The sequence below is a fragment of the Canis lupus genome, chromosome 12, assembly GCF_003254725.2.
Source record: "Canis lupus dingo isolate Sandy chromosome 12, ASM325472v2, whole genome shotgun sequence".
Lineage (NCBI taxonomy): Eukaryota > Metazoa > Chordata > Mammalia > Carnivora > Canidae > Canis > Canis lupus.
The window spans coordinates 48,180,547-48,202,504 of NC_064254.1; the positions used below are offsets into that span (position 1 = coordinate 48,180,547).

Consider the following 21,958-nt stretch of genomic DNA (forward strand, 5'->3'; position numbering starts at 1 on the left):
TGATCTCTTTGGCTCTCAGTCTCTCTCAAATAAATAAATAAAATCTTTAAAAAAAATAAATAAATAAATTAGAACTAAAAGGTGGGTAATAATGGAAGGTGTATATGTTGTGTAAGAATTGTTGTAATGACTCATGCTATTAATAGTACAGATATCTCATACGCTATAGCAACTTTCAGAATCCAATTAACATCTAAGTATCTACTATCTATTTTGTGATTTTATTTTTCTCTTTTTCATCTTTATAAAATGGAGCTGCTTTTTAGAAATAGAACCGTAACATGTCTCTAACAAAAAGAGCCTTTAGGGATCCCTGGGTGGCGCAGCGGTTTGGCGCCTGCCTTTGGCCCAGGGCGCGATCCTGGAGACCCGGGATCGAATCCCACATCGGGCTCCCGGTGCATGGAGCCTGCTTCTCCCTCTGCCTGTGTCTCTGCCTCTCTCTCTCTCTCTCTGTGACTGTCGTGAATAAATAAATAAAATCTTAAAAAAAAAAAAAAAAAAAAAAAAAAAAAAAGAGAGCCTTTAACATCAAACCACTCAAACTTAGTCCTACGATGCTAAGAACTTTTCCTTAAATATTCAAGTGAACACTTTTATTTACTATTTACTAAAAAAATTCAACCAATATGCTCTTAAGGAAAGCCAAGCAGTTTCCATTTATTAAAGGTTATATCTGATATCTGTGCTACACAACATAGTATCATTACACTTAGCTTAATGGGAGAAAAATGAACATAACAAGTACTGGTATTTCATGTCCAAAACAAGTCAGGTCCAAAGCAAGGGAGGAAATGAACCCTATTAGTCTCAAGCATGTAAACCATGATTGTTTCATTGTTTTCCAATTAACTTATAAGTATTCTAAATAGGTAACAATCTATATAGCATTTGCATAAGAACCATAAGAATTATGAAGGAACTTCAATAATTAATAAAGATAAATCCTTTCACAGTTTATGAGAGAAACCTTTCTCACAACAACATGAAAAAGAAAAGGTGTTCTAAAATAATGGGCCTTTTTCTATTGAGTTGATTATCCAGGCATAAAGGGCTGGGTGACAGGCATGAAGGAGAGCACATGACGTGATGAGCACTGGGTGTTATATGCAACTGATGAATTACTGAACTCTACATCTGAAACTAAAGATGTACTATATGTTGGCTAATTGAACTTGAATTTTTAAAATTAATTAATTAATTAATTAAAGATAAGGAATTGACAAAGGATTGACCTCTGTCTGTCACTGAGCTTATTAGGAAAGGCCTGGATAAAGAAAATAAATCAGGTGAGTAACAGGAATTAACCTCATACATATACTTAGAATATGGTTTTGAGAGATGTAACTCATAGACACACTGTCTTCTCTACTTTCCCTAAATATATAATATAAGCCTCTCACTTTTTAGTTATTTCAGTTATAATAAGGAGAAACAGGATTTTCCAAACCAACGGACAGAAAAAAATTAGGCTTTCAAAAATGTTCCTGCAGAAACTTATTAGGGATTCCTGGCTACACTGCTGAATTAGGTGAACAGGATAGAAAGAGAGGTTTATGATGAAACTCTTGCCAACTTGTGTTCCAGGGATATTTAAAATAGAGGAAAACAAATGTACCTGAATGTCTGTCATTGCTTAAGAAATTAGAAAAGTTCAAAAGGGTCCATCAGTTAAGATTCTGATGATGAACTTTTTAAAAAAGATTTTATTTATTTGAGAGAAAGTGTGAGAGACAGAGATCACAGGCAGGGCGGGGGTGGGTTGGGGTGGAGTAGAAAGAGAAGCAGACTCCCTGCTGAGCAGGGAACCTGATGTGGGGCTCAACCCAGGACCCTGGGATCATGACCTGAGCCAAAGGTAGATGCTTAACTGATTGAGATACCCAGGCATCCCTAATGATGAACTTTTGAGAGTGTTCTGATTTAAATTAAATTAAATTAGTGGAGCTATTTAAAGAAGGGCTAATCCTGGTAGCTAAAATAAGATTTTTCACTTAAAAATGTCAATAATGGGGATGCCTGAGTGGCTCAGTGGTCTGTCTGAGCCTCTGCCTCTGTGTTCTCATGAATAAATAAAATATTTAAAAAAATTAAAATAATGTCACTGTTACTAGACTTTCATGATATTAAATATATTTTATATGTCCTATTCAGGCTCAGTCTATTCTGAAAAAAATCCTTGTTTTTCAAAGCATAAAAATACATCTCATGTAGGCAGGTAGAAAGAAATTTAAACTCACACCCCTCAACTGGAACAAGAGAAAACTTATACAACCAAGAAACAAATGTGAAGAAAAATTGGAAAACTGAACAAAAAAAACATAAAATAAATTTTACAGGCCTATCAGTAAACATTAACAAAAAGTTATAATAACAAAAAAGGATGACTTCAAATCATCCTTTTTAATTAACTACTTTGAAGGTTCTTAATATTATTCCCTTTCTTACAAGAAAGCCTAGATGGAATCTAGGATTTAACCCTTAACTAATATTACCATAAAAACAATTTTTGATGAAAGGTTGAATGCCTTCCCTCTAAGATCATGAACAAGGCACTGATGGTCTGTTCTCACCATTTCTACTCAACTCAGTACTGTAGATTTAATTCAATGTAATAAAGCAATAAAAGGCATCCAGATCAGAAAGGAAGAAGGAAAACTGTCTCTATTTAAGTTGATGATGTAATCACTTATGTAGAAAATCCTATGAAATCTACAAAAAGAGAGTACTAGCACTAAAGTTGAATATAGTAAAATTGCAGGACTTAAAATAAACACATAAATACTGAATCCTTTATATACCAGCAATGATCAAAAATTAAAATGAAAAATACTTTTTATATCTAGAAAAACGTTTCTACAGTCAATGTCAAAGAAATTACTACCTATGTTTTCTCCTAGGAGTTTTATGGTTTTTAGGTCTCACATTTAGGTCTTTAATTCATTTTTTAGTTTTTTGGTATGTCTGGTTTAAGAAAGTGGTCCAGTTTCATTACTCCACAATGTAGCTATCCAGCACTGTCTTTGGAAGAAATAGTTCTTTCCCCATTGTATAATCTTGCCTCCCTTGTCGTAGATTAATTGATCATATAAGCATAGGTTTATTTCTGGGCTCTGTATTCTGTTCCATTGATTTATGTGTCTATTTTTGTGCTAGTACTATCCTGTTTTGATTACTACAGCTTTGTAGTATATCTTAAAAGCTGGGATTGTGATACCTCCAGCTTTGTGCTTCTTTCTCTAGACTGCTTTGGCTCTTTGGCGACTTTTGTGACTTCACACAAAATTTTTTTTTAAATATTGTATTTATTTATTCATGAGAGAGAGAGAGAGAGAGAGAGAGAGGCAGGGACACAGGCAGAGGGAGATGCAGGCTCCATGCAGGGAACCTGACGCGGGACTCGATCCCAGGTCTCCAGGATCATGTCCTGGGCTGAAGGCAGCACTAAACCGCTGAGCTACCCAGGCTGCCCACTTCATACAAATTTTAGTATTATTTGTTCTAGTTCTATAAAAAATGCTGTTGGTTATTTTGATATGGACAAATGCCATATGATTTCATTCATATGGGAATTTAAGAAACAAATGAATAAAAAGAGAAACAAAGAAAAAAAACCCAGAGTCTTAAATATGGAGAATAAACTGGTGATTGCCAGAGGGGAGGTAGGCTGGGGGATAAGTGAGTGAAACAGATAAAGGGGACTAAGAGTACACTTACCTTGTAAGCACTGAGTAATGTACAGCACAGATGAATCATTATATTGTACACTTGAAACTAATATACTATTGTATATTAATTATATTTCACTTAAAAAAACCTTTTTCCTATATTTATTGTATACAGAAATTATGCAGTCTTTATAAAAATATGTTAAAAAATACTTTTATAACATCATAAGTATAAAGTATTTATAGATAAATCTATTAAAAATGTACAAGGTCCAAAAAAAAATGTACAAGGTCCATACACTGAAACAAAATATTGTTGAGATATTAAAGATCTAAATAAACTGAGAAATATGCAGTCTTCATGAATTAAAATGTTTGATATTCTTCGGATGTCATTTCTCCTCAAATTGATCTATAGATTCAACATGATCCAAATCAAAAGTCCAGTGGGCATTTTTAGAGAAATTGACAAGATGAATCTGAAATGTATATGAAAATTAAAGGAATCCAATTAGCCAAAACAACGTTGAAACAGAACAAATTTGGAGGATTTACTCTGTCCCTATGACTTATTATAAAGATACAATAATCAAAACAGTGTGGTATTGGTGGAGGGATGGAACAGAATAAAAAGTCCAGAAATAGATTCACATAATCACACAAAATCAACGGATTTTCACCAAAGATGTATAGGTAATTCAATGGTGGAAAGGATAGTTTTTTAAAAATGGTTTTAGTGCTTGCTTCAGTAGCACATAAACTAAATTTGCAACAATACAGAGATTAGCATGGCCCTGTGCAAGGATGACATGCAAATTTGTGAAGCATTCCATATTTAACAAATTTAAAAAGTAAGTAAAATAAAAATAAAAATGGTTTTATAACAGATGGATATCCATGTGCCAAAAAGGTTGGGGGGGGGGGCACTCAGCATTCCTCTATACCTGGAATTTTGAATCATACACAAAAATTGACTAAAATGTTATTAAACCTAAATGTAAAACCTAAAACTATTAAGATTCTAGAATACAAAGGAGAAAAATCTTTTAAAATCTTTTGTGACGTTGGTTAGGCAAACATTTCCTAGATCAATACCAAAAGCATTAGCCACAGAAAATAAACTAATAAACTGAACATCAACATTAAGAACTTCTGCTCTTTGAGGACCCTGTTAAGAGAATGCAAAGAGAAGCCATAGATAGGGGGAAAAAGCTGCAAATCACAGATCTGATACAGGACATATCCAGAAGATATAAGAATATCTTACAACTCAACAGTAAAAACACAAAAACCCAATTTTAAAAATGGCAAGAGTTGAACAAACACTTCACTAGAGATGTACAGATGACAAGCACATGAGAAGATGCTCAGCATTATTAGTCATGACAAAAATGAAAAATAAAACTGCAGTGAAGCACCACTATGTACCCCTTACGATGACTAAACTTAATAAAAGATGGGCCAGACCAGGATGGAGGAACTGGCACTCTCATACATACAACCACCATTTAACTCAGCTTAGGTATTTACCCAAGAGGAAAGAAAATATATATCCACACCGAGACTTGTATACAAGTGTTCATAGTAGCCAGAAAGTAGCAACAACCCAAAAGTCCATACAGCAGGTGAAAGGATAAAGAAACTGTGCTATAACCATATAATGGAGTACTATTCAGCATTAAAAAGAATGAACTATTGGTAAGTATGACAATATGGATGAATCTCAAAATAATTATGCTGTATGAAAGCGGATGGGAGAAGGAGAAGGGGGGTGAGAGAGTATAAATACTGTATAATCCTATTTATATAAAATTCTAAAAAATGCAAATTAATCTATGATGACACAAATCAGATCAGTGGTCGCCTAGAGACTGAAAGAAAAGAAGTGCAGGAGTGAGGAATTTCAAAGAGGCACAGGAAACTTTTGGCGGTGATGAAATACGTTCATTTTGTTGATTGTAGTGATGGTTTCACAAGCTTAAGCATATCAAAATTTACCAAATTACACAGGTTAAATAGTGCTTTGGTCAAATTTAACTCTACTATGAGCAAGAAAATTAAAACAATCCTTTGAAAAACTTAATTACTTCTTCAGGAGAAACATGCAAAAACAAATGAAATCAGTAATTCACATTCATAATATTTTTGATACGTTTATAGTTATTTGCAGGTTTTGGGTGGGTTCTGGACAAGTGAACTACATCTAAAAAAGTATACTGAAAAATGAACAATCATACCTTGATTTGTGCAAAGGGTCTTTCATAACCTCCAACATAGAGCAGACCGACATTCTGAGGAAGTAAACTACAAAACAAAAGAAAAACACTTTATTTTGAAAATATTCTTCCTTATATAAGCTTGTATAATTATCAAAATTTGTATAACAAACAGATACTGTGAAAAAATTATCTTTGCAATTATTATCTTTTGCACTGTAAGACAGTAACCTGCAAAGGAATAATCCTTTTTAAAACTAATTTGGAAATAGATTATCACAGGAGGGTACTTCTTTGTTTTTGTTTATTTATTCAAGTATAATTAACATACAGTGTTCTATTAGTTTCCAGTATACAATGTGATTCAAGAATAATTCTTATACTTAAAATAGTGGTAAATGCTGAGAATGAAAACTTAGATATAAAAATTACTAACATATTATTAGTAATTCTGGCAAAATTACCACAGAGTGCCTCTGGGAAAAAACTGAAAGAAGTAATGCATATATGTAAAAATCTATAAGGATTCAATTCAAAAATCACTCATAGTACATCTATACTACATACTACAGGAGATAATACAAACCTAAATAACTGAGTCCCAAAATCTAACAGGAAAACCAGACAAATAAATAATGATACCAAAAGGTGGTCTCTGGTAAGTGCTATATAGATGTATTTGCCACTGCAAAATAGTGGAGTAAGAAGTACTTACTATGGAGGGAGCTGGAAAAGTTCAAAAAGCTGGGTCAGTCTTAAAGGGTGGATAAGGCGAAGGGAAAAATTTAAACCCAGTCCTGAAAATGCAGGAGATCTGAGACAAAAAAGTAGACGAGTATGGCTTGAGGGAGAAATAATTAGGTGAAGATGAAAATCCAAAGGGGAAAAAAAAAAAAAAGAAAATCCAAAGGGAGGGGTGCCTGAGTTCCTCAGTGGTTGAGCATCTGCCTTTGGCTCAGGTCATGATCCTGGGGTCCTGGTGTGGTATCAGGCTCTCCACAGGGATCCTGCTTCTCCCTCTTCCTATGTCTCTGCTTCTCTCTCTGCATCTCTCATTAATAAATAAAATCTTAAAAAAAAAATCCAAAGGGAGTTTGGAATAAACCATGAAGAATGTCAAATGCCATATCTTTATTGTATAAGTAATATGAAGTCATATTTCTATAAAATATGCTTAGTTCTTATAAAAAATGTACACGGAAATAAAAAGCAAACCATATAGAAGGTAAAAAAATATAATAATGGTTACGTTCCCTTTATCATAATTCCCTTCCTATTCCCATTTCAAAGAGATCCTTTATTTCTGATTGCATTAAATGTGAATGAAGAAATATCATTATTAGAACTGTGTTCGTGGAGCATGTAGTGGTACAGGATATAAGAAGAACATAATTAAACATTCTTGTGATTATCTCATTTTTTTAAATCATAAACCTTTTCTTAATGGACACTGTGAGTAAATGAACACAACTCCAGCCTTAACATTAGTGTACATAAAGCAAATAAAAAAAAATTTGCCTATACCCCTTGTTCAAAGCAACTAGCTCAAAACACATCTCCTTTACTCTAGGTAATGAAAATTAACAGCATTTTACGGCAGGTTAAAAAATGATCTCAAGGATAACTATATATTCTATTACATGAATCTAATAATGAAACATTGAGTAGTATTTAAAGTGAACAAAAGACTGCAAACTCAAAACAATACAATAGAAATTTCTCAGTGTACCATATTGGCCTAATCATAAAAAAATCCCTGGGTGGCTCAGCAGTTTAGCGCCTGCCTTCGGCCCAGGGCATAATCCTGGGGTCCCAGGATTGAGTCCTGCATCGGGCTCCCTGCGTGGAGCCTGCCCCTCTCTCTTTCTCTCTCTCTCTCTCTCTTTCTCTCCCTGTCTCTCATGAATAAATAAATAAAATCTTTAAAAAAAATCAGAACACAAGATTATCATAAGTATCTTTTAAAATTTATAGTGAGTGACTTCAAAAGTCCTAATTTAATAATTCTAGGATATGCATTTCTTCATATTTTAACTTCTCTGAAGACTGGATGCCTCTGATATTCTAGAGTGTCTTATAATCACTGTCTCCAGGTGACAGGTGTAAGATGGTTTTTTTTGTTTTGTTTTGTTTTGTTTTTGAAAGATGGTTTTGTAGTTACCTTTCACTAACTCAGTCTAGGAAGATTAAGAAAGCACACTCTCAAAAGCACCTTAGATTTTATGAAATAAGGCAGATAGACATTCAATCTCCCAGGAGTATCCTTGGCTTCTCAACATTCTACAAAGACTTATAAAGCATTAAAGACCACTAAAAAGAATGTTAATAGCTGATGAACACAATCCTGATTAAACCAATTTAGCAAAAAGATACTTAAGTTTGGGATATAAGTGATACTTGCAGTAATTCATTTTAGCATGTTGTTGAAGGTCATGAACATAACTTTTGTTATGTTTGCAAGACATAACAAAGACATTTGTTTGCAATATCTCTAAATCTCAACAGTGAAATGGAAAATTTCTTAGCCATCAATTAACACATAAAGAATTAAATCTCTCACAAACTATTGCCAGTATCACAAATTTAATGTTAGTTTTATATACAGCAGTGGTAATTTATTTCCTATATAACAAATGTTCACAATAACCTTAATAAACCCCCCTTCAGAAGCAAGAATAGTCCCTATTCATACAAATAGATGCTAGAGAAAGAAGAGAATAAAAGCTGGCTGACATTTAAAAATCAATGTGCCTCAAATTACTATGCATATGCATTTCAGGAAGCTTGCCAATATACTATTTAGTGTGCCCCCCTTCCTCCAACTTGCCTAACAGCTACCCTTCCCTAAGCAAGACATTTCTTAAATATAGCAATTATGTAGCATATACATGTTTCACTTTTTACATACTGTTCTCTCTCATTCATGTACCTATTATTACTAACCATAGATTATATTACCACCATCAACTGAGTGGGTTTTAATATATACCATCATCTAAATGCAAAATAATTAACACTCTGAAAACACTTTTAAGATGGAACATTTCTTTAACCATTTTTACCTTTCAAAAAATTAATTTGCCAAATTGTATACATAATTGTTGTCAAATAATAGATACCATTTTGTGGTGAAAAGGTACTTGCATATAATACAGCTATCATATATTTTAAATTCCCAGAGTAAGGCATTAATTCAGCACTGATAGGTGCATTCATATGTATTTGTTAAAATAGAAACTCTCACTCATTTAGTACCAGATAACTGCTCTGCCCTGAAGTTACATGAACATTAACATAACCTTTATTCATATGCTAACAATTCCTAAAATATTTGCTTTAACTAAATACTTCTGTAGTGTGGCTATCAAAGAGGGAAATAGCAGGGCATCTGAGTGGCTCAGTAAATTAAACATCTGACTCTTAATCTCAGGGTCATGAATTCAAGACTATACTTTAACAAAAAAAAGAAGGGGACAATAGCAATAAGACAGCAATAACATGGGGTGGGGGTGCAGAAGAATCAGGAATGGACCTATTTGCATTTTTGAAAAAGTAACCACAGGTAAGACTAATGTTCATTTTGCTTCAAATTCCCAAATACTAATATTAACAAATACCTATCCTGGAAAGAATGCTGTGAAGTTGTTTCCAGAAAAGTTTCTCATGTAAAGAAAAAAATAAAACTTGTCAGGTAACAGAATGAACATTATTTAAGTCTCTCATTCACCATAACCTAATGATTATATCAGATGTAAAAGCAATGCTTTAAAAGGAAACTAAATCTTTTGGGTTTTCTATGTACAGTATCATGTCATCTGCAAAGAGGGAGAGTTTGACTTCTTTTTTGCCAATTTGAATGCCTTTTATTTCTTTTTGTTGCCTGATTGCTGACGCTAGGACTTCAAGTACTGGGCTGAATAGCAGTGGTGAGAGTAGACATCCCTGTCATGTTCCTGATCTTAGGGGAAAGGCTCCCCGTGTTTCCCCATTGAGAATATATTTGCTGTGGGCTTTTTGTAGATGGCTTTTAAGATGCTGAGGAATGTTCCCTCTATCCCTACACTTTGAAGAGTTCTGATCAGGAATGGAAGCTGTATTTTGTCAAATACCCACCATTTGCTTCAACGTGGATGGAACTGGAGGGTATTATGCTGAGTGAAGTAAGTCAACTGGAGAAGGACAATCATTATATGGTCTCATTCATTTGGGGAATATAAAAAATAATGAAAGGGAATAGAGAGAAAAGGAGAGAAAATAAGTGGGAAATATCAGTGAGGGGGGGCAGAACATGAGACTCCTAACTCTGGGAAACGAGCAAGGGGTGATAGGGAGGTGGGCAGGGGTTCAGGTGACTGGGTGATGGCACTGAGGGGGGCACTTGATGGGATGAGCACTGGATGTTATGCTACATGTGGCAAATTGGACCCCAATAAAAATATATACCAAAAAAAAAGATAATAATACTGACATGCTTGGATTGTTGAGAAGACAATGTAAAATGCCAACTTAAAGTAACTGGCCTGGTCCAGCTATGTATTAGGTGCTAAATAAATGTAAGTTTCTTTTCCACTATCATCCTTAATAGCTATAGGGAACACATATCCCAGTTTTTCCCAAACTGTCCTCATTTATCCTTGTCTTCATATCCTAAGTTTGTTAAAAAACTAAAAATCCAAAAGAAAAAAAAATAAAAGGAAACTGAGGGCAGCCTGGGTGGCTCAGCGGTTTAGCACCGCCTTCAGCCTAGAGTATGATCCTGGAGACCTGGGATGGAGTCCCATGTTGGGTTCCCTGCATGGAGCCTGCTTTCTCCCTCTGCCTGTGTCTGTGCCTCTCTCTCTCTCTCTGTGTGTCTCTCATGAATAAATAAATAAAATCTTAAAAAAAAAAGGAAACTGAGTCTATATTTGCCTCAAATTAAAAGTTAAAAAAAGGAAAGGGCATCTTTTTAAAAATAATAAGCTAACTAACTCAAAATTAACTATTCTGTCAACCCATAATTACAATACTTACTAATATATATTTTTCAACTGCAACAAAATAGTCTGAAAAAATTTAGTCTCATTGTTTGTGTTGTCTTTTAAGACAGCTCACATGCATGTGGCGGTAGGGCAGAGGGAGAGGAAGAGGAAGAGAGGATCTTAAGAAGGCTTCACGCTTAGTGCAAGGGTCCAAGGTGGGGCGATCTCACGTCCCTGAGATCATGACCTAAGCCAGCCATCTGGGTGCCCCAAAATTTATAATATCTTTAATGCTTATTTACATAAAATCCTACTTCTTAGAGAAGCCACATCTGATATCTCTACTATGAGGAAAAAAGAGAATACAAATGCATTTCATATGGGATCAATAGCGCCCTTCTGAATTTGAAAAAATGCATATTACTGAGAGGCCTCTATTCTTTGAGACTCCCAGTAGGATGTAAATAACAGCAGCATATGCCTTTAGGCCCAGAAAAAAAATTGTATGAGCCAATGAGTAAGTTTTTTCTTATCTTTAGAGACTTTCCACAGCCTACATTTTTCTATCTGGTTTATTTTCTAAACCTTAATACAGGCATAACAAATGCTCTAGATTTTTGTTAAAAAAACAAAAACAAAAACAGAAAACACACCACCACCACCACCACCAAAAACCATGTTGAAAGAGTCTGTGTGCCAACAGAAATAAGTTACCTAAAAATGAAGCTTTGATTAAATGAAGTATATATTGAGTGAAATAAATAAAAATAATAAATAAACCTGGAGGATAAATACAATGCTGAAGCAAACAAGAGAAAACTGAATCATTATTTGCAAAGGTATATAAGAAGAAATGTTGAGCTACCAGTATTCAGAGAACAAATATATCTGTAACTATATAATTATCAGACAGAAAAAAGTCAATGTAAAAAGTATTATTGAGGTCAAGAGAGATACCTCAGAATAATAACAGGTTCAACTTGTCAAGAGATTTATATGATCTAATAGCACAGCTATAAAATATATAAAACAATGATGTACATAATGAAATTAAACAAATCCACAATGATAGAAGTTTAAACTTTCCTCTCTTAATAAATGATGGAAAAACAGAGCACAAAAGCAACAATAATACATAAGAACTCAGCAATACCACTGACAAAAATATATAGGGACACCAGCCATAGTTGCACAATACATGGACCACAGAATATACATACACAGAAAATTTATAAAAACTGGTCATATGCTGGGCCATGAAGCAAACTTAAAACAAATAATTTAGATTACAGTCTTTAAATACAAGAATTCAGTTAGAAGTCAAGAACATAAAAATAATCAGAAAATCCTCATGTCTAAAATGATATAAATACATCAGTAAGTAAGCTGTAGGGAATTCCAAAGGAAATTATCGAGTATTTTTATATAGATAACAAAATAATAATATATCAAAACTTGTAAGATACAGCTAAATCCAACTTAGAAATGTATAACCCAAACTGTATATGTCAAAAAATAAATGCTGAAAATCAGTGAATTAAGCAATCACCTCAAGAAGTGAGAAAAAATGCCACTAAATTAAACCCAAAGAAAATAGAAGAAAACAGTAAGCTAAAATTCACGAATGGAAAACATACACTGAATAGGGTTAAAGATTAAAAACTGTTTCTTCTAAAAGAATGATTAAATTGACATATCTCTAATGAGCCTCGACAATAAAAGATAAAGCACAGATAGTATCAGGAACAACACAGAGAATATAACCTACATATACTAAAAAATATTAAGAGTATAAGTACCTTTACACCAAACAAGTTTGAAAATTAAGACTATAAAATCTTCCAGAAAAATACAGTATACTAAAACTGACATAAGAAAAAATAGAGTATCTTACTTGTCCTACCACAAAAATTTTAATCTCTCAAAAGAAAGCAACAGGTTTATAGATGGATTCTTCAGCAAATTCTACCAAACATTTAATGGAAAATTAATTCTAATCATATACAAATTCTTCCAGAAAATAGAAGAAGAAAGAATATTTATATTTTAACAAGTCAGCATAACTCTGACACTCAGATGTGAAAATGCAATGTTGAGACACCTGGGTGGCTCAGCGGTTGAGCATCTGCCTTTGGCTCAGGGCATGATCCTGGGGTTGGGATCAGATCCCACAATGAGCTCCTTGCTGGGAGCCTGCTTCTCCCTCTGTGCCTTTGCTTGTCCCTCTGTGTGTCTATCATGAATAAATAAATAAAATCTTTAAAAATAATAATAAAATGCAATGTTGATCAAGAGAGAAATGCGAAGACAAGCAACAGACCTGGGGAAAATATTTGCAAGACATATCTGATGAAGGACTGTTATTCAAAAATTAAAGAACTCTTAAATCTCAACACTAAGAAAATGAGCAACCTAATTAAAAAATGGCCAAAGACCTAAAGAGACATCTTGCTAAATATATATATGGCAAGTAAGCATAAAACAAAGAAAGGCCCAACATCACGAGTCATTAGGGAAATGAAAATTCAAATAAGATACCACTATATACCTATCAGAATGGCCAAAATCTAAAACACTGATACCAACGAATATGGAGCAACAAGAACTGTCATTCACTGCTGGCAGAAATGTAAATGTAAAATGCAGAAGAACAGTTTGGCAGTTTCTTATAAAACGAAACATATTCTTATTATATAATCCAGCACCACACTTCTTGGTATTTACCAAAATTAGTGAAAAACTTTTATCTACCTAAAAACCTAACAGCTAGGTGATAATAACAGAAGAAACTATGTGCTGGGAGAGAGAAGATATATGGGAATTCTCTATTTTCTGGTCAAATATCTGGAAACATAAAACAGTTCTAAAAAATAAAATTTATTTTCTTTAAAAAATGCAATGCTGGGCAGCCCGGGTGCTCAGTGGTTTAGCGCCACCTTCAACCTAGGTTCTGATCCTGGAGACCCGGGATCAAATCCCACGTTGGATTCCCTGCATGGAGCCTGCTTCTCCCTCTGCCTGTGTCTCTGCCTCTCTCTGTGTCTCTCATGAATAAATAAATAAAATCTTTAAAAAATAAATAAAAATAAAAATAAAAATAAATAAAAAATGCAATTCTGATAATACCAGAAAGGAAATGTATAGGCTAATTTCTCTCATGAATAAAAATGCAAAAAGGAGGAAGAAAAGAAGGAAGGGAAGCCTTAAATGAAATGAGAGAATATATCATGTTCATGGATAGGAAATCTCAATGTTGAATATACCTAATGCAATGTTAATCCTGAGAGAATCTCTATGAGAAACTTAATAAGCTCATTACAAAATACACATGGGAAAGCAAAAGAACAAAAATACAAAAGATTCTCTTAGAGAACAAAAAAGTAAGGAGACTGGCTCCATTAGGTATCATGACTTCTTACAAAGCTTCAGCAGTAAAGAAAATGCGGTATTAGCAAGGGCCAGGCAAGAACGCCAGTGGACTATAACAGAGAATCTAGAAACAGACCTACACATAAATACTTGATTGATTAAAGGTGGCACTGCAGGACAGAATAGAAAAACTTTATAAGTATTAGAAGGAAAACAAACCTGGGTATATTTCTCTGTAATTTTAATGTGACGAAAGAAAATATTGGTAAATCACATTATACAAAAATTTCAACAAACCATCAGGGCACAAATAGCATAAATAGTCAAGAGATACCTAACAAACTATGAGAAAACATTTGCAACATACACTACAGAGAAGAAACTAATAATTCTATTATTAAAAATTCTTAAAAACTGAAGGGGAAAGGAACAAAAACCTGATAGGACAATGAGAAAAAGACATAAAAAGGCAATACACACACACAAAAAGGCATTAGTAATATAAAAAAATATTCAAACTTGTAATTAGAGAAATAGGATCAGTAGATTGAGCCCCATTTTTACATTTTTTTTTTTTGAGAAATACATTTTAAAACAGCACCAAGTGACCATTTACCTATCAGATTGGCAAAAACTGAAACACATAGAGACTGTATTCTGCTGGCTAGCCTGGGGGAAACAAAAGTTCTCATATACTACTGTGGAAAAGGCAAACTAGGACAATGTTCATGGAGGGAAACTTGGCAATATCTAACAAAACCACATATGCACTTAAGCTTTTGACCTAACAATCTCTCTTCTAACAATCTGCCTTGAAGATACACTTCCAAAAACTCAAAAATACACACGTACAAGTCTATTCACTGCACATTCTTGGTATGCAAAATACTGGAACAACCCAAGTACACAGCAGAGTAGTTAAATAAGTTATGGTAAATCCACACAATAGAGTAATATGTAGCTGTAAAAAATAATAAGGAAGATCTCTAATACTGATGGGAGCAATTTCTAAGATATACTTACTATTAAGTGAAAAAAGAAAAGTAAAAAAGGGTATATAGTATGTTATTCTTTTTATGTATTTTATTACTTATTTTTATTTACTTATTTGAGTGAGAGACCTGAGAACGAGTGGGGTGAGAGGCAGAGGGAAAGAGAGAGAAGGAGACTCTGCACTGAGTACAGAGCCCAATGAGGGGCTCAATCTACTGATCCTGAGATCATGACCTGAGCCAAAGTCAAGAGTCAGACGCTTAACTAACTGAGCCACCCAGGTGCCACTAAAATATGTTATTCTTAATGTAAGAAAGAAAAAGCATTAGAAAATATTCATGTATCTATTCATTTGTGCAAAAGGATTTCAGGAAAGCTAAAATACAAACTCTAAAGATTGTTTTCCTTTGGGGGATAGGTATTATGGTGAATGAAGAAGCATAATTCCATGAGAGCATCTTTTTGTAAAGTCATGATTACCATAACCATAATAATGTTTCATACACTAAATAAATAAACTAAGTAAATCATCAAAATCAATCAGAATGTTGAGGGAGTCCAAAATGGAATAAAAATCATTGTATTACAAATGAATAACATCCCCCATTAGGGGATGGGGATGAACAAGAAAATAACTTCAGAAAACATATTTTGACTATATTCCATAAGGCCACAGATAGAAAGCACTGTACACAAATATCGTCCTTGAGCTAGTAAACCTGTTTCTCACAGGGGTATAGGTTAATAATTCTGAAAATGTTATATGTATATTAGGATTTAACAAACAAGTAAACATACCATGGGTAAAGAGATGCAGGTTTCTCACTGCACAAAGAGTTACATATAAGCAAAGGGGGAAAGCTAGAATTAACATTATGATGCTAAATTAGAATCAGAGGTATTAAGCAGGAATTCATAGCTTTTAATACATTCACAGATGGATAAAGAAATAAATATAAATGTGTGTGTAGGTGCATGTTAGTACATGATACATTCCTAGCTCTGACAACTGAGAGCGCCTATGATGACACTAAGCAGCAATGACTAGACTGAGGATCTAGGTTTTTCTATGTTCACCACACACACCCACATACGCACACACACACACTATATACACAGTGGGGTCCTTGGAGAAATGGCTGATTCTTGGACTGCGGGAGGGAAAATACAAGAAGGACCTGGAATATCTATGGAACTAGAAAGTCAGGAAGAGCTGAAAAATAATGAGAGAATGTCAAAAAGACATAGAAGCCAAATTGAAGAAGTTCTCAATGACTAAAGCCAAAACAGCAACATAAAATGACAGTACTAGATTATAAACCATAGAATAAACTATTCTTAAATCCTTACTAATATAAGTAAACATATAGGGAAGGGGGGATGGGAGGACAGTTCTATACAATGAAAAAGAATGAGGGAAATTGAAATTCACCATTATTTGAAAAATTCACCAGCTCGAAAAACAACACAGTGATAATTGTTACAGGCAAAAGCCAATGAAAGATGTTACAACTAGAAGATGAAAGTATGAGAGACCTGTTATTTGCCTAGTCTCAAAGTTTCTCCCCAGAAAACTTATAATCACAAAGCAAATATAGCAGCTTTAGAGAAACCCAACCAACTAACTAAATCTAACATCACAGTACTTAGATTTATTAACATGCCTTCACCTTCCCCAACACCATTAAATGCACTAAAAAAAACACAATGTCACTTCCATGGTGCTTCTGTCAAAAAGTACTGAAAGAGATCAAAATAAGGGACAATATCTGATCAGTAGTCTCCCAAAAAGTGTCAAGATCATGAAAAACAAAAATGAGGTATTGTCACAAATTTGATTAAGGACATGAAAACTAAATGCAATGTGGAATCCTGGATGAGAAAAAGAATATTAGTGGGAAACTGACAAAATAAGAATAAGGAATGTAGTTAAGTTCACAGTATTGTACTAACATTTATTTCCTGATGTTGACCGTAGGGGAAAACAATGTGAAAGATATACAGGAATAGTCTGTGTTATTTTTGGAACTTTTCTATATGTCTAAAGTTATTTTAAAATAAAAAATTTTTAAAACATGCCATGAGACAACATGAATGGGAATAGAGGATATTACACTAAGAGAATGATTTGATTCATATTATTTCACTTATATGTGAAATCTAAATGGGTGATGGTATTAAGGAGGGCACTTACTATTATATGATGAACAGTGGGTATTATAGGTAAGGAATGAATCACTATATTCTACTTATGAAACTAACATTAAAATATGTTAACTAACTGGAATTTAAATAAAAACCTGAAACAAAAAAAAAATTAAAAAAATAAACGAACAAACAAAACAAGTTCTTAAATACAGAAAACAAACTGATGATTGCCAGGAGGTATGTAGGTAGAGGGATGAACAAAATAAATGAAGCAGATTAAGAGGTACAAACTTCCAGTTATAAATAAGTCATGGAGATGAAAAGTGCAGCACAGGGAATACAGTCAATAATACGTAATAACATTGTGGTGATTACACTTACTGTGGTAAGCACTGAGTAGCATGTAGAATTGTTGAATCAGTATGTTGTGCACCTGAAACTAATGTAACATTGTCCATTATACTATGACAGAAAGAGACAGACAGACAGCTGGCTCACCCATCCCCACATCATGCCCAAAAGTTAACTCAAAATAGATTGAAATACTGAATGTAAGACCTAAAACCATAAAACTCCTAGAAGAAACATAGAAGTAAGCTCCTTGACATCAGTCTTAGCAATAATTTTTTGACATCAAAAGCAAAGACACCAAAAGCAAAAATAAACAAGTGGAACTACATCAAACTGAAAAAGCTTCTGCACAGCAAAGGAAACAATAAACAAAATGAAAAGGGAACTTACAAAACTGGAGAAAACATTTGCAAATTAGGTATCTGATAAGAGGTTCATAACTAGGGGCACCTGGGTGGCTCAGTTGGTTAAGTGTCTGCTTTCGGCTCAGGTCGTGATCTCAGGGTCCTGGGATGGAGCACCATGTCAGGCTCCCTGCTCAGTGGAGAGTCTGTTTCTCCCTCTGCCCTCCCCCAACTCATGTGTGTGTGTGCATGCACATGCTCTCTTTTTCTCTCTCTAATAAATAAAGAAAATCTTTTTAAAAAAGAGGTTAATAACCAAAATATATAAAGAACTCCTATAATTCAACAGCCACACACACACACACAAATCCAATTAAAATATGAACAGAGGAACTAAAAGACATACAAATGGTTCACAGGTACCAGGCAAGGTACTCAACATCACTAATTATCAGGGAAATGCAAAATCAAACCCACAATGAGATATCCCCTCACACCTGTTAAAATAGCTATCATTAAAAAAACAAAACAAAACCCTAAAACAAGAGATAACAAATGATGGAGAGAATACAGAGAAAGGAGAACCCTTATACACTGTTGGTGGGAATGTAAATTAGTACAGCCAATAATGGAAAACAGCACAGAGGTTCCTCAAAATATTAAAAATAGAACTACCTATGATCCAGCAATTCTACTTCTGGGTATATATCTGAAGGAAATGAAATCACTATATCAAAGAGGTATCTGCATCCTCATGTTCAATGCATCATTATTTACAATAGCCAACACATGGGATAACCTAAGTGTCCATCAGTGGATGGATAAAGAAAGTGTGCTATATGTACAAAGTGGAATATTATTCTGCCATTACAAAAAGAAGGAAATCTGCCAATTGCAACAAGATAAACCTTGAGGACATTATGCTAAATGAAATAAATCCTACAGAGAAGATAAATACGATACACTCTCACTTATACATAAAATCTAAAAAAAACCCAAAACCAAACTCACTGTTTAGAGAACAGATAGTCACTACCAGAGATGGGAGTTGGGGGAAATAGATGAGGGTAGCTAAAGTTACAAATTTCCAGTTGTAAGATAAGTAAGTTTTGCAGATGTGATGTAAAAATCATGGTGACTACAGTTAATAATACTTGTAGATCCGCTAAGATAGTGGATCTACAAGTCCTTATCATAAGAAAGAAAATTTTATAACTACTTGAGGTGATGGATGTTAACTGAATTTATTGTAGTGATCACTTCACAAAATATACACATATCAAATCATTATGCAATATACTTTAAACTAATACAATGTTATATGTCAATAGTATCTCAAAAACTAGGAGTTGGAGAAATGCTAATTTAAAAGAAAAGACATTATTAAGTGACTGAAAGCACTAAATAGAAGAAATTTATAACCCACATTATATTTTAAGTTCAACACACGCTTCAGAACACAGCAATGCCAATTTAAGTATATACTTATCAGACATGTATGTATGCGTCCTAAAGCACACATACAAAGATGTTTGACAATTACAGTTAATCACCTCAAACTGCCATCTATTCAAATGCCTTTATATAGTATGATGTTCTATAAACAGAAAGAGAGTGATGAAAGACTGAATTTGCACACATAATGGATAAATTTCAAAATCACGACACTGAGCAAAAGAAGCCAAACCTAAAAGAACATAAGGTTGCATTTATGTGAGGCTCAAAAACAGGCGAAACCAAACCTTGCTGTTTAGAGATCCATACTTAAGTAATAAAAGGATAAAGAGTAAGGAAGTAATTCTGGATAGTGGTTATCTTTGGTGGGAGGAAAAAATTTGTGAATGAGAAAGTGCATGCTGGAAGCATCTAGGATGCTAGAAATATTTTCTTCTTGACCTGGGCAGTGGGTTAAGTGGGTGCTAATTACACAAAATTTCATAGAACTATACATTTATTTATTTTATGTATTTTTTGTATATTTTCTTTTATGATATGAGGTCTTAATATAAAAAGTGCAAAGAAAAAACAAAATAAGCAATCAGTGAGAGTGACTACTAAATGAAGTTATTCATTGATAAGTAACATATTTTAATATTCTTGTATAAATAGATGAGTATTTGAAGAGATGAGCTCCTAGGGAATCCAAAAGTCACTCATCTCTTCTTTAGTGCTGGAGCTACATATTTTATGGCATAAATATAATATGAAAACAAAACTCACATATCTGGGCATAACGAGATTTTATGAAGAAGAAATACATTCTTGAAGAAAAGAAATAAAATTGCATTAAAAATATTTAGACAAATTTTCCAATTCCAGGCAAGACAGGGAGAGTCACAAGAACTGGACTAGCTCCTACTCCCACTAAACAACTAAATACACAATTTTATACAATGTTTTTCGGAAATTAGACAAGAGGGACACCTGGGTGGCTGAGTGGTTGGGCAGATATCTGCCTTCGGCTCAGAGCGTGATCCCGGGATTCCGGGATCAAGTCCTGTATCAGGCTTCCTTTGTGAAGCCTGCTTCTCCCTGTGCTTATGTCTCTGCCTCTCTCTCTGTGTCTCTCATGAATAAATAAATAAAACCTTTGAAAATAATAATAATAAAATAAAAACCAAATTGCACATTTTTACTGTGTGCAGATTATATATCAATTACTCTTTGATTAAAAAAATGTACAAACTTCTTCCAAGGTTTGCTAAATATATTTTATTTTATTTGCTAAATATATTTTAGAAAGAAAGTCTACAACGGTTCACAGGCCATATAGCAAATAAAAACTGAGCCTACAAATAATTCTAAATTGATCCTCTCTGATCATTCTAAATGAAGAGATTTGTTATTTGAAGAACTGCTTGTGTGAACAGGAAGCAGAACAGTTTGAAAGGGGAATTTAACAGGGAAATCCTTACATACATATAGCTTACTGCCTAATTTGTTATCTAATGATCCTAAACATTATTTTATGGCTTACTTCTACCTACAAAGGAAGAGATGAGAGAATGACTTATGTGGGAATTAGCCTCAAACCTAAACATCTGAAATCATCTGAATCATCATCACATCCATAAATGTTCATCTCCTTGACAATGACACCATGATGGATATACGTGTAAAACACATTTGTTAAAAGGTTAAATGGAATAACATCTTCATTTCTTGTATGGGTAACTTCTGAATCCTCTTTTATTTTTCCTTCTGTTTTTGTTGTACTACTTTGGACATAAAGAATTTGACAGTGAAGTCCTTGTTTTCCTCTGGGAAAATGTAGGAACATTACATTAAGAAGCCACTTCTGCAGGGAAAGAAGTACAAAAGATGCTCTGGAGAGTAGAAACAGAGAAATTTAAGCTGAGTGGATATAATTCACAATTCAATTTTTTCACGCTAAATTATAGCACCATGTCACATGTTACCAGCTATTTCAATAATAGCTATGATCAATCAAAGAGAAAAATGTTGTTTTTTTAAATCACAGACCCCAAAATGACTGAGATTGTTATACTGCACATTGAAAAGAATTACTGCAAATGTGAATTTCAGCTTCATTGAACTCTTTACAAAATGCTGACTGACACGTGAACTATAACCAAAAATAGAGAACCGCCTAAGTGTCTCATTGATAGAATACTTATTAAATTGGCCTTCTATTAATTTTAGTTTGAATATTCTTCTAAATATTATATATTTTTATATTAAAATAGGATTATAGTAGGTACAGAATTATTTTTTCATTGCTAGGCATATACTGGCAATCCTTACTTTTAAAAGTAATTAACTTTTTCATGACTATAAAAATGAATCAGCCTATTTTGAGTTAGCTCAAAAGACAGTTCCTCCTTAATTCATCAGTATGTTTTTTGTTCAAACAGGGTAACTACTGACTGGTTGTAGTTTGTAGAGTC

At 33.7% G+C, this 21,958-nt stretch overlaps 1 protein-coding gene and 1 non-coding gene across 7 annotated transcripts in view; one reads left to right on the forward strand and one right to left on the reverse strand.

The window, feature by feature from the left end:
• Positions 1–21,958, reverse strand: part of RNGTT (RNA guanylyltransferase and 5'-phosphatase) — a 362,295-nt gene that overhangs the window by 44,809 nt on the left and 295,528 nt on the right. For 5 of the 6 annotated variants that reach the window (XR_007401296.1, XM_025444846.3, XM_049092354.1 and 2 more), the window contains one exon: positions 5,906–5,972. Coding sequence is in view for 5 of the 6 variants with exons in the window: in XM_025444846.3 (XP_025300631.1) it covers positions 5,906–5,972 (67 nt within the window). In the remaining variant the exon portion in view is untranslated. Of the gene's footprint in view, positions 1–3,934; positions 4,148–5,905; positions 5,973–21,958 lie in introns of those variants that run through there. The other variant, XM_025444847.3, reaches the window with a different exon arrangement.
• Positions 4,405–4,507, forward strand: LOC112658773 (U6 spliceosomal RNA). The gene has a single exon (XR_003135950.1). It is a non-coding gene; the product is annotated as a U6 spliceosomal RNA (small nuclear RNA).